At 35.9% G+C, this 14,661-nt stretch overlaps 1 protein-coding gene across 4 annotated transcripts in view; it reads left to right on the forward strand.

The window, feature by feature from the left end:
* LOC120865674 (disintegrin and metalloproteinase domain-containing protein 32-like) overlaps positions 1-14,661 on the forward strand; it is a 188,520-nt gene that overhangs the window by 61,951 nt on the left and 111,908 nt on the right. For all 4 annotated transcript variants that reach the window (XM_040242987.1, XM_040242989.1, XM_040242986.1 and 1 more), the window contains exons 7-9: positions 2,786-2,857; positions 11,615-11,686; positions 11,891-12,057. In XM_040242987.1, the coding sequence (XP_040098921.1) occupies positions 2,786-2,857; positions 11,615-11,686; positions 11,891-12,057 (311 nt within the window). The remainder of the gene's footprint in view (positions 1-2,785; positions 2,858-11,614; positions 11,687-11,890; positions 12,058-14,661) is intronic.

Consider the following 14,661-nt stretch of genomic DNA (forward strand, 5'->3'; position numbering starts at 1 on the left):
TAATTAGAAGTGTGCCTCTCAGGCTGCAGTCTTGGTGATTATCTAAGAGGCCTCCATAACAGAAAGACTGTTGAAACTAATAAACGAATTCAGTAAATTTGCAGGATACAAAACAAATGTACAGAAATCTGTTGTGTTTCTATACACCACTAATAAACTGTCAAAAGTAGAAATAAACAACCCATTTACAATGCATCAAAAAGAATATGATACCTAGGAATAAATTTAACCAAGGAAGTGAAAGAACTCTATATTGAAAATTACAAGATATAGATGAAAGAAATTGAAGAAGACACAAACAAATGGAAAGATATTCCATGCTCATGGATTGGGAGAATCAAGGTTGTTAAAATTTCCATACTACCCAAAGCAATCTACATATTCAATGCAATCCCTATAAAATTCCCATGGTATTTTTCAAAGAAACAGGAAAATAATCCTTAAATTTGTATGGAACTACAATCACCAAATAACAAAGCAATCTTGAGAAAGGAAACAAAGCTGGAGTCTTCAGATTCTCTGATTTCAGAGTATATTACAAAACTATATTCATTAAAATAATATTATACTGACATGAAAAGATATACCCAGATCAGTGGAACAGACTATAAATAAACCCAACAGACAGAAATAAACCCAAATATATATGGTTAATAAATTTATGACAGAAGAACCAAAAATATATGATTGAGAAAGGATAGACTTTTCAATAAATGGTATTAGGAAAACCGGACAGTGACATACAAAAGAATGAATTGATCACTGTTTTATACAATACACAAAATAAACTCAAAATGGATTAAAGACTTGAATATAAGACCCGAAATCATAATTCTTCTTAGTAGAAGACAAATGCACTAACTTGAAAACATATATGTTCGCCCGTGTTCCCTGAAGCATTATTTGCAGTAGCAAAAATATGAACCAATCTGAGTATCTGGATAAATAATTACTAAATAAATTGTTATGTACATTTATCAATATAGTGGAATGTTATTCAGCCTTAAGAAGAAAGTGCTGCCATTTTTGGCAATATGGATGAATCTTGAGGATGTTAAAACTCAACATTGAAAAAACGAAGATCATGGCATCCAGTCCCGTCACTAAATGGTAAATAGATGGGGAGACAATGGAAACAGTGAAAGACTTTATTTTCTTGGGCTCCAAAATCACTGCAGATGGTGGCTGCAGCCATGAAATTAAAAGACGCTCCTTGGAAGAAAAGCTATGACCAACCTAGGCAGCATATTAAAAAGTAGAGACATTACTTTGCTGACAAAGTACATGTAGTCAAAGCTATGGTTTTTCTTTCTTTCTTTTTTAAATTTTATTTTTACTTTATTTTACTTTACAATACTGTATTGGTTTTGCCATACATTGACATGAATCCACCACGGGTGTATACAAGCTCCCAATCCTGAATCCCCCTCCCACCTCCCACCCCATATCATCTCTCTGGATCATCCCCATGCACCAGCCCCAAGCATCCTGTATCCTGTATCGAACATAGGCTGGCACTTCGTTTCTTACATGATAGTATACATGTTTCAAAGCCATTCTCCCAAATCATCCCACCCTTTCCCTCTCCCTCAGAGTCCAAAAGACCATTCTATACATTTGAGTCTCTTTTGCTGTCTTGCATAAAGGGTCATCATTACCATCTTTCTAAATTCCGTATATATGTGTCAGTATCCTGTATTGGTGTTTTTCTTTCTGGCTTACTTCACTCTGTGTAATTTCATCCATCTCATTAGAACTGATTCAAATGTATTCTTGTTAATGGCTGAGTAATACTCCATTGTGTATATGTACCACAAAAGCTGTGGTTTTTCTAGTAGTCTTGTTTGGTTGTGAGAGTTGGACCATAAAGAAAGCTGAGTGCTGAAGAATAGATGCTTTGAACCGTGGTGTTGGAGAAGACTCTTGAGAGTCGCTTGGACAGCAAGGAGATCAAACCAGTCAATCCTAAAAGGCAATCAATCCTGAACATTCATTGGTAGGACTGATTTTGAAGCTGAAACTCCAATACTTTGGCCACCTGATGCAAAGAGCAGACTCATTGGAAAAGACCCTGATGCTGGAAAAGATTGAAGGCAGGAGAAGGGGACAACAGAGGATGAGATAGTTGGATGGCATCACTGATGCAATGGACATGAATTTGAGCAAGCTCTGGGAGTTGGTGATGGACAGGGAAGCCTGGCATGCTGCAACCCATGGGGTAGCAAAGAGTCAGACAAGACTGAACTGAACTAAGGACATTATGTTAGTAAAATAAGCCAGACACAGAAAGACAAATACTACATCTCACTTTTATGTGGAATCTACAATAGTCAAACCCATAGACACAGTGCAGTGGTATTTGTCAGAGGCTGCAGGCCAACAGGAACAGGGAAATGTTGGTTAAAGGGTATAAAGTTTGATCTGTGCAAATAAGTAAGTTCTGGAAATTTAATAAACAATAGCATAACTGTAGTAAGCAATATTGTATTGTAAAATTTAAATTTTCCGAGAGGGTTGATCTTACGTGCTCTTATGACACACACACACATGCACACATACAAGAAAAAAGAAAATGGTAACTATATGAGAGTTGCTATGTTAATTAGCATGATTGTGGCAGTTATTTCACATTGCATAAGTATATCAAAACATCATCTTATAATTTAAGTGTATATATATATATATTTCAACTATGATTAAATAAAGGTGTAAATATTCTAAAAGTTTAGAATAAACAAGTTGTGAAAGTTTTCAAGTCTTTAAATGTTGTTGTTCTTTTTTCCAGCCAGAATCAACTGTTTCAACTGATTTAATTCCTCTTTATCTAGAAATGCATATCGTGGTAGACAAAGCTTTGGTATGTGTTTTACTTTTTCTTTGCACTTGAATATTTGATATGAATGTATGATTATCCCTAGCTAGAAAGGAACTTAAATATTCCAGTCTTCTTACTTCCATGTCACTCCCAGAGAACAGTGAAGAACCAAATATTCAAAATTGTACTACTTCTATCAGAAATATTTTATTTGAAATCTCTGTGTGACAAACCTGCATAACAAAATGGTTTTATTATTATTTTTCTGATAGTTCACAACTTTAGAGTCTCTCTCAATTCACAAAATTTTTAATGGTGATATTTTTAAGTGAAATTCTTTAAGCATTAATTCTTGTTTTAGGGTACTTGAAGAGCAGCATGTAGTCTAGAAAATGTTTGGCTAATAAGATATTTATTGGCACAGAATTAATGATGGTATAACCATTTATGATAAGCCTGGTGGGCTGCCGTCTATGGGGTCGCACAGAGTTGGACATGACTGAAGCAACTTAGCAGCAGCAGCAGCAGCTTACGTTAAAGTATCAAGATTTTTTAATGGTTTTATTCATGCAGCTGATTGAGTCTAGTCTAAATGCGCCCCTAGATTACTTATTCCCATAAACAATTTGAGGACCTCTGAACTTCAGACTCTTGAGGTGATAACTCAGTTTGTTTTCAGTAAAATGTTGCTTTATTTCACCCATACTTCAAAGATTTCAGAAAACAGGGATAAAACATATTTTATAGATTTTTTTCTGAAATATTTGATTATCACATCTGTGGAAAACCACAGAGAATGTGAATCATACTGATTTCCAATTCTATTTGTAGGACTGTAGAGCTTGTCAGGAAGTGAGCTGAGAGTCTGAGACAGGAGAGATTTAGGGAAGGATATTAAAATACTTATTAAATGAGTATTAGGGAAAAGAGCAAAAGGAACATTAGGAGAAAGTTGAGATATTTCTGGTAAAGATGACTAAATTTCCAGGGAATATTTTGGTTTATGTAAATTATTTTGTTTCAGGATTCAGTTCAGTTCAGTCACTCAGTTGTGTCTGACTCTTTGTCACCCCATGAACCACAGCACACCAGGCCCCCCTGTCCATTACCAACTCCCGGAGTCCACCCGAACCCATGTCCATCGAATTGGTGATGCCATCCAGCCATCTCATCCTCTGTCATCCCCTTCTCCTCCTGCCCTCAATCTTTCCCAGCATCAGGGTCTTTTCTAGTGAGTCAGCTCTTCGCATCAGGTGGCCAAAGTACTGGAGTTTCAGCTTTAGCATCAGTCCTTCGACTGAACACCCAGGACTGATCTTCTTTAGGATGGACTGGTTGGATCTCCTCACATTCCAAGGGACTTTCAAGAGTCTTCTGTGACACCACAATTCAAAAGCATCAATTCTTGTTTCAGGATTATGTTGTTTTAAAAGCTTCTTGTCCAAATTGCCAGATTTGCCAGTTATAAAATGCTGATTAAGCATCTCTTTTATATGTTTTTACAAGTATTTATATAATCTTTAATAAGACAAATATTGAGCTAAATATGACATCTGTGTTACCAGATATTGGGCATGTAAAGAAGAATAGTGATATCTTCAGTCTCTTCACAAATTTTAAATCTGTAATTGTAGCCTAGTGAATTCAGTGCCAGATTGAGGGAGTCTATGGTACAATAAAAACACAGTGCAAAGTTTCCAGTTTAAGATTGGCAGACTAAAAGAACATGCACTCATCTCTTCCTGCAAGAGCACCAAAATCGTAATGAGGTATTGAACAGCCATTGACAGGATGATGATGGAACCCCATGTCCCCCCAAAATACCCCATGTCCAAAGACAAGAAGCCACAATGAGACAGTAGGAGGGGTGCAAACATGATAAAATAAAATCCTCTACCTGCCAGCTAGGCCACCCACAATCTGGAGAACAATAATACCAAAGAAGTTCTCCTTCTTCACTGTTGTGATGATTCTGATCCTCAAGTCAGGCTTCCCAGCTAGGAGATCTGGCAAAGGGACTGGGAATCCCCACAGAACCTGACTTTGAAGGCAGCAGGACTTGATTATAGGATTTCTACAGGACTGAGGGAAACAGAGACTTGACTCTTGGAAGGCACAAACAAAATCTTCCATATACCAAGACCCAAGGGAAAGGAGCAGTGACCCCACAGGAGACCGAATCAGACCTACCTGTTAGTGTTGGAGAGTCTCCTGTGGAGGTGTGGGTCAGCAGTGGCTTCTGCAGGGATGATAGCACTGGCAGCAGTCCTGGAAAATGCCTCTTGGCGTAAGTCCTTTTGGAGGTTGCCATTAACCCCACACAGAGTTCATAGACCCCAGGGCTGGGTTGCCACAAGCCAGACAACTAACAGAAAGGGAGCACAACTCCACCCATCAGCAAATAATTGGATTAAAGATTTAATGAGCATGGCCCTGCCCACCAGAACAAGACCCAGTTTCTCTCACTGCCAGTCCCTCCCATCAGGAAGCTTACACAAGGCTCTTAGCCTCATCTACCAGAAGGAAGACAGAAAAAGCAAGAAGAACCACACTCCTACAATGGCTAGAACAAAAGCCACATTACAGAAGTTACTCAGAATGAAAAAGCAGAACATTATGTTTCAGATGAAGGGACAAGAAAAAACTCCCAAAAAAAACACAACTAAATGAAGTGGAGATAGGCAATCTTCCAGAAAAAGAATTCAGAATGGTGATAGTGAAGATGATCCAGGGTCTTGGAAAAAGAATGAAGATGCAAAAAATGTTTACCAAAGGCCTAGAAGAACTGAAGAACAAATGAACAGAGATAACAGTACACTAGAGATGAAGAATCAATAGCAGAATAATTGAGGCAGAGGAACGGATAAGTGATCTGGAGAACAGAATGGTGGAAATCACTGCTGCGGAAAAGAATACAGAAAAAATAATGAAAAAAGTGAAGACAGCCTATGAGATGCATGGGACAACATTAAACCCATGAGCAGTCATGTTACAGGGGTTCTGGAAGGAGAAGAGAGAAAGGACTTGAGAAAATATTTGAAGAATAATAGCTGAAAATTTCCATAACGTGGGAAAGGATATAGTCAACCAAGTCCAGGAAGCACAAAGAGTCCCAGGCAAGATAAACCCAAGGAAGAACACACTGAGACACATAGTAATCAAAATGACAAAAATTAAAGACAAAGATAAAATATGTAACAAGGGACAAAGGACAAATAACATACAAGGGAACTCCCATAAAGCTGATTGCAGCCGTGAAATGAAAAGACTCTCACTCCTTGGAAGAAAAGTTATGACCAACCTAGATAGCATGTTAAAAAGAAGAGACAGTACTTTGTCAACAAAGGTCCATCTAGTCAAGGCTATGGTTTTTTCAGTAGTCATGTATGGATGTGAGAGTTGGACTATAAAGAAAGCTGAGTGCCGAAGAATTGATGCTTTTGAACTGTGGTGTTGGAGAAGACTCTTGAGAGTCCCTTGGACTGCAAAGAGATCCAACCAGTCCATCCTAAAGGAGATCAGTCCTGGGTGTTCATTGGTAGAACAGATGTTGAGGCTGAAACTCCAATACTTTGGCCACCTGATGTGAAGAGCTGACTTGTTTGAAAAGACCCTGATGCTGGGAAAGGTGAGGGCAGGAGGAGAAGGGGATGACAGAGGATGAGATGGTTGGATGGCATCACTGACTCAGTGTATATGGGTTTGGGTGAACTCCGGGATTTGGTGATGGACAGGGAGGCCTGGAGTGCTGTGGTTCATGGGATCGCACTCAGTCGGACACGACTGAGCGACTGAACTGAACTCAACTGAACCAAGTGACATAGACTCGCTGAGTGGATGAAAACGTGCATGTATGGTCTTCCACTTACCACAGCACTCTACTTAATCCCCCAATTAGTATGTAATTATTTTATAGTGTTAGGTTCATCACGTTTCAATTATGACTGGAAATTACAATTATCTTTTATGTTTGTTTGCCTATTGATTGTGAAAACTGATAAACATATTTTACTATTTTGATTATATGATGATTGTTTTAACGCGATTGTATCATGGTTGGTCAACAGAAAATAATAGAATCACTAAAGCTACCATTTAATAGAAAATCCTGTAATCACTTTTTAAAAATTAAATGTATATCAGAATTTTCTTGGAATTAAGAAACAAATGCAATTGCCAAGGTACTGCTTTTGTTTTCCAAAGCTCCAGATGTATTTCTAAGGAGCAGGCGTGTCTGAAAACAACTGGATTATATGATGATGTTTTACTTTTTCTATTTCATATTCGGTCTTCTCATTTCATTTAGTTTGTGTGTTCTGATTTCTTTGTCTCTTTTTTGACGTTGTTCTTTCTCAAGCTTTGTGTGTGTGTGTGTATATATATATGCATATATATATATGTATAAATAGTGTGTATAATACATATTTTGGAAAATTTATGAATTTTGCCTACCTAAAATATTTATGACATTTTGATTCCACTTGTTTGACTCAGTATGAATAAAATGCTAGATTTCTAATTTATGTTCACTCAAAACTTTGATATAGTTCCATGTATTTTGGCATCTAGTATTACTGCTAAAATTCTAGAAAATTTATTATTGTAATGATTTAAAAATAAAAATTGAATCAGGCTTGAAACTTTTAATCCAGTTCTGAGACTTTAAATATTATGTTTTTTAAAAAATCCAGGAAATTAACATGTGATACATTATTACTAACTGAAGTGCAGATTTTGTTCATTTCATAAAATTTTATGCTAGTGTCCATTGTTTGTTTTCACACCTTATTCAAGACTCCACATTGTATTTAATTGCGCTGAGAAGCTTCAGCTGCAACAAGTTCTGGTAAATTCTATTCATTTTTATTCTATTGCAGATATTTTCTGATTTTCCTTCTTTAGGGCTTTTTAGATATATCCATCATTGAAAATTGGACTTTTAATTATCACATACATGGGATTTTTAAAAGTATCTTGGGTATTAATTTCTCATTTTGGTATTAATTTCTGACCAAAATACTTTCTTCTCTGCAGTCACCCTCTGTTTTTTTCAGTCTTCTAACTTTATTGAGGTTTTCAGTGGCTAAGTCAAAGAACTGTTGGTAAATGCCACATTGCACTTGAAAATACGTGGGTTATTTTCAAATATCTTATGATATTTATTTCTAATATAATTCCAGAGTGATAAGAGAACAGACTCTGTATGATTTCAGCACCTTTATACCATGAAATTTTTATATCTTGTTTTATGTCCCTGGACCCTGGAGAAGGGAAAGGCTACCCATTCTAGTATTCTAGCCTGGAAAATTCCATGGACTATATAGGCCATGGTGTTGCAAAGAGTGGGACATGACTGAATGACTTCCACTTCACTTATGTCCCTGGATATATTCCAATGTCTCCTAGTTTATCATCTATGGGAACTTGAATAGAATTTTTATCTTACTGTTGTGTGAAAATTGTATAAATCTTAATTATATTGAATTGGCTCATAGTGCTTTTCAGGTTTACTATATCCTTCTACTTCTCTGTATATTCATTCCATTAATTTTTGAGAATCTGATATTGAAAGTCCAACCAAGAATCTTAATTTACCCATTTAGAAAATAATTGTAATACATAGTGGAACTATTTGTAACCTTGTTCTGTATTTCCCAAATCTCCTGTAAATGTGTTATTATACTTTCATAATTTAAAAAATAAAAAAAAGTGCATTACTGGAGAAAGGCATAGAGACACAACTGTAACCTGGGATACTATAAGAACATGTAAGTAGGTGTTTGAAATGTAGGTTTTATTATTATTTAGGCATGTTGATGACAACAGATGGGGAGATGATTGCTATTGGAAAGACGCTTTGTTTCACAGTTCCCAGGAGGAAAGGGCGTACTACATCATGCCATGTGGGGAATCACCAAGAGTAGGTCAAGAGACAGAAGGAGCCATAGGAAAACAAGGCAGGAACCTTTATTATGGTTCCTACAGGAAGAAATAGCAAGGCAAGGTAAACAGGTTGAGGATCGGCTAGTCTGGAAAGTTGCAGTGGGTTCTGGAGAATCGAGGTTGTTTAAAGGTATTTCGTACCTTGCCTTTGGATGATTAGGGCAGGGGAATTGGAGCATGAGAACCTGGTGGCTCAGATTGTAAAGAATCTGCCTGCAGTGCAAGAGATGCAGGAGACCTGGGCTAGATCCCTGGGCTTAAAAGATACTCTGGAGAAGAATGGCTACCAGCTCCAGTATTCCTGCCTGGAGAATCCCATGGACAGAGAAGCCTGGTGGGCTACAGTCCCTGGGATCACAAAGAGTTGGACACGACTGAGCAACTAACACTTTCACTTTTCACTAACCTGTAAAAGTGAAAAACTGAAAAAAAAAAAAAAAACCACCACCGACAAAAAACCCTGATAAAGGAGATTGTTGGAGGTTGTGTTCTGATTTGGTTAGTTTGGCAGTAGGAGGAGGGTAGTGCCAAGGAAGTCCTATTGAGAAACCTTTCTTTGCAAGGGCACATAAGACTGTTCTGTTCAGATAACCAAAAGAAGTTCAGGATGATTAATACACAAGGCTGAAGAGGGAAAAGGGAAAGAAACGAAGAACTGACATGATACTTGGATTTTATCCTAAAGGTAATAGACAGTCAATGAATGATTTTAATCAGAGTAATGACATGTTGATATTTTCATTTTAGAATCATGTTTGTAAACAGTGTAGGGGCAGGAATGCTGGTGAAAAGATTGAAGAAAGATAAAGCATTTAGAGACTGTTGCAGTAATCAAGATAAACTTTTATAAATCAATAGATGGGAAAGGCCAATTTTAAGTTACTGAGGGTCAGTTAGAAGAACTTGTAAATTGATTTGATTTATCCATTTTTTGGATAACTTTATTAAGCATCACCCACATCTCCAGTAACTGTTTTATTTATTGGGAATAGAGTAGCGAACAAAATAGAAAAAGTTTTGCTGTCATAGAACATGTAGTATAATAAATGTGGGAGGTCATAAATGATAATAGAAGAATAGATAATGAAGAAGTGGAAATCTGAGAGGGAGCATATTTTTGAGGGAGGATACTCAGTGTGGTTTGGAATATGTTTATCTTGAGGGTCCTGTGGAATATCCAAGGGATAGTGTGCATTCTTCAGAGCTTAATTCAGACTTCAGTTCAGTTCAGTTCAGTTCAGTTGCTCAGTCGTGTCCGACTCTTTCCAACCCCATGAATCGCAGCATGCCAGGCCTCCCTGTCCATCACCAACTCCCAGAGTTCACTCAAACTCATGTCCATTGAGTTGGTGATGCCATCCTGCCATCTCATCCTCTGTTGAACCCTTCTTCTCCTGCCCCCAATTCCTCCTAGCATCAGAGTCTTTTCCAATGAGTCAGCTCTTCGCATGAGGTGGCCAAAGTACTGGAGTTTCAGCTTTAGCATCATTCCTTCCAAAGAACACCCAGGGCAGATCTCCTTTAGAATGAACTAGTTGGATCTCCTTGCAGTCCAAGGGACTCTCAAGAGTCTTCTCCAACATCACAGTTCAAAAGCATCAATTCTTCAGCGCTCAGCTTTCTTCATAGTCCAATTCTCACATCCATACATGACCACTGGAAAAACCATAGCCTTGACTAGGTGGACCTTGGTTGGCAAAGTAATGTCTCAGCTTTTGAATATGCTATCTAAGTTGGTCATAACTTTTCTTCCAAGGAGTAAGCGTCTTTCATGGCTGTAGTCACCATCTGCAGTGATTTTGGAGCCCCAAAAATAAATTCTGACACTGTTTCCACTGTTTCCCCATCTATTTCCCATGAAGTGATGGGACTGGATGCCATGATCTCCGTTTTCTGAATGTTGAGCTTTAAGCCAAATTTTTCACTCTCCTCTTTCACTTTGTCAAGAGGCTTTTTAGTTCCTCTTCACTTTCTGCCATAAGGGTGGTGTCATCTGCATATCTGAGGTGATTGATATTTCTCCTGGCAATCTTGATTCCAGCTTGTGCTTCTTCCAGCCCAGCGTTTCTCATGATGTACTCTGCATAGAAGTTAAATAAACAGGGTGACAACATACAGCCTTGACGGACTCCTTTTCCTATGTGTGCTTTTGTGTGTTAGTTTGACATATGTAGCCTTTCATAACTACCACCGCCTGGGATGGAGACACTCAAGAGCACAATCATCAGAAGGCTTTCTTATGTTATCCCTCTGGAGTCATTCCCATCTCTCCCCGCTTCCCTACTTCTTGACCTTTGGTAATCACTAGTCAACTTCTTCCTCTGTGATTTTAGGAATACTGCATAAATATTATCATGGAGTATGTATCCTTTGAGATTTGTTTATACTTAGCATAATTATTTTAGTTTTACCCAAGATGTTCCATATATATCAACAGTTCAGTAATGTCTTTTTTTTCTTTTTATAACTAAGTAGCATTTTTACTGAGTAGCATGTTATGAATATACCAGTTTGTTTAACCCGTTGACCACTGAAGGACATATGAGTTGTTTCCGCACATGCATGGGTTTTTGTGAGCATCAACTTTTATTTCTTTAGGATAAATGCCCATGAGTGCAATTGCTAGGTCCATTACCTGCTTTGAAAGAAGTTGCCAAGCTATCACCCAGAGTGGCTACATGATTTTATATACTACAGTATGTGAGTGATTCAATTTTTATTCATTTTTTGTTGCTGTCTTATTTTGAATTGTTCTAACCCCAAAGGAGCTTCAACTTGGGAAAGCAGATGGAGAGTAAAATCAAACATATTATATAATAAATTATATTTAAATTTTAAATTAATTCTGTTTTTCAGTTTGATTACCTGGGCTCTGATAGCATGATAGTAACAAATAAAATCATCGAAATTATTGGCCTTGTAAATTCGGTAAGTATTTTCCTTTTCATACTAGTCAGGAAAAGTCATATTAAGTTTAAAATTGTAATTCACATTAACTTGATGTGGCGCTTTTGAAGAATTAAGTTGTCCATATAAATTGAGTGTGAATTTATCAAACATTGAATTAATTTAATTATAAATGTAATTAATACATAAAATTAATTTTTCATGTATTTATCTTTCTCTTTTTAGATGTTTGCTCAATTAAAAATTTCTATTGTGCTGTCATCTTTGGAATTGTGGTCTGATAAAAATAAGATCTCTACAGTTGGTGAGGCAGATGAATTATTGTTTAGATTTTTAGAATGGAAAAATTCCTATCTTACCCTGAGGCCTCATGATATTGCATATCTATTCATGTAAGAATAATGTTTCAGTTTTCTTAGAAATCAAAGATTTGTGATATTGTTGTAGCTTAATTTAGGAAATTGTTCATTTTTGACTCTTCACACTTTGGTTATTTTTTATGTACTCATTCAGCCCTCATACTGTCTTTCTGGTTATCAGACAATAAAAGAGGATTACTAAAATCTATTTCTATGCTTATCAACATTTACTGATGAGGAGATTGACATTTCAAGAGGCTAAAAACCAGCTCAGGATTTTGATTCTAGTGGTATGTCTAGGTTTTGGATCTACACTTAGTAATTCCAGAGTCAATAATCTTAATCACTACATAAAAAGAAGGGATTTGTCTTGGGAAGTTTATATTATTATAATGAGTTTTGATCAAAGGCTTGGTAGAGTACTTCATAGAGTATTTCATCCTAATGAATTTTCTACATTATTTTAAATGTTAGATTTCTAACAGTCAATTGTAAGTATATACTTTATCATTGTATCCATATAAAATTTACTAGCAATTATGATCATCATGCCTTTCAATAAATCTGCATGTGCATATTTTGAATTTGGCATGGTGATATTTCTTTTTGTATATATAAGATTCATCTTTTCCCTATGTCTGTCAATGGTGGGTTATTTTTCTTTTCATTTTTTTGACAGTCTGATGGATATAAAATTGAAATGTTTTTTCATTTCCTTTCTCCAAAGACTAGTAGATTTGAGCATCTTTGCATGTTTGTTAATCATTTGCATCTGTCCTTCTGAAATTGCCTTTTCATGTTATTTAACTACTTCATTGTAATTTGTAAGGGTTTCTTGAATGTTTAGATATTAATCCATTGTTTATATATATAAAAAATACTTTTTCCATGTCTGTAATTTTTGTATAGATATTTAAATATTTTTTTTGCTCCATAAAATCGTTAATGTTTTTAGGGCCAAGTTCATTAATCTTATTTTTACTTCTGGATTTCCTATTTGATGATCTCCTCCAGCCCTAAATTTTAGTCTGTAAATTTTTGTTAAAGAATAAATATTATTGTGTTTTATAAATGAGCTTTTGATGCATTTTAGTCTAATGTTTGTTTAACAAAAAATAAGTAAAATTTTATTTTCTTCCAGTTAAATAGCCAATTTTGCCATGAATTAAATTATTACTTTTGGCAAACATTTGTCAAGTCCCACAAACAACCTCTTGAAATGTTTAGAGATAAAAGTAAATCTATATATCAATGTGTTATTTGTAGACTTTTTGATACTAGTCATTCTCACAAGTGTGAAGTGATATCTCATTGTGCTTTTGATTTGCACTTCCTTGATAATTAGTGATACTGAGCATCTTTTCATGTATTTCTTGGCTATCTATATGTCTTTGGAAAAATGTCTTTTCAGGTCTTCCATTCATTTTAAAATCAGACACAGGAGACATGGGTTTGATCCCAGGGTGTGATGATCCCCTGGAGTAGGAAATGGCAACCCACTCCAGTATTCTTGCTTGGGAAATTCCGTGGACAGAGGAGCCTGGTGAGCTACAGCCCATGGGGTCTCAAAGAGTCAGACATGACTAAGCATGCATGCCTTATATGATTTTTTAGTGTTGAGTTGTATAAGTTCTTTGTATATTTTAGATATTAATCTATTATCAGATATATCATTTGCAAATATATTCTTCCACTCATTAGGTTGCTTTTCCATTTAGTTGATATCTTCTTTCACTGTGCAGAACAGTTTGGTTTCATGTAGTCCCATTTGTTTATTTTTTATTTTTATTTCCCTTGCCTGGGAAGACAGATTATAAAAAATACTGCCAAGACTGATATCAAAGATTATACTTCCTATCTTTTCTTCTAGGATTTTAAGATTTTAAGACTTAAATTTAATTCCTTAATCCCCTTTGAGGTTTTTTTTTGAATATGTTAAGGAGAATTGTCCAGTTTCAAGAATGTGGCTGTCCAGTTTTCCCATCACCATTTATTGAAGAGGCTCTCTTTTACCCCTTGTATGTTCATACTTCTTTTATCATAGATTATCAACCAGATAAACTTGGATTTATTTCTGGGCTGTCTATTCTGTTACATGGATCTATGTGTCTGTTTTTTCTGCCAGTACAGCACTGTTTTAATTAATACAGCTTTGTAGTATAGTTTGATATCAAAGAATGAAATATTTCCAGCTTTGTTCTTTTCCTCAGACTTACCTTGCCTATTTGGGGTCTTCTGAGGATCCACTAAAATTATAGTTTTCTTTGTTCAAATTTGGTGAAGAATGCTGTTGATATTTTGATAAAGGATTACATTGAATCTATAGATTGTATGAGATTTTAACATAATAATTCTCCTAATACGTGAACACATATGTCTTTCCCTCTGTTTGTGTTCTCTTTAGTATCTTTCATCAGTGTTTTACTGGTTTTCTGAGTATAGGTCTTTTATATGTTGGTTAGATTTATTCCTGAGTCTTTTAATATTTTTGATGTGATTGTAAATAAGATTGTGTTTTTATAAAGAAGTTTAAGTAGTTTTTTTTTAAAATGATTGTTCTTTTAAAAATGATTTTATTTATTTAGTTTTGGCTGTGCTGGCTCCTCATTGCTGTGTGTGCTTCCCTCTAACTGTGGC

The sequence above is a fragment of the Oryx dammah genome, unplaced genomic scaffold (assembly GCF_014754425.2).
Source record: "Oryx dammah isolate SB20612 unplaced genomic scaffold, SCBI_Odam_1.1 HiC_scaffold_7, whole genome shotgun sequence".
Taxonomy (NCBI): domain Eukaryota; kingdom Metazoa; phylum Chordata; class Mammalia; order Artiodactyla; family Bovidae; genus Oryx; species Oryx dammah.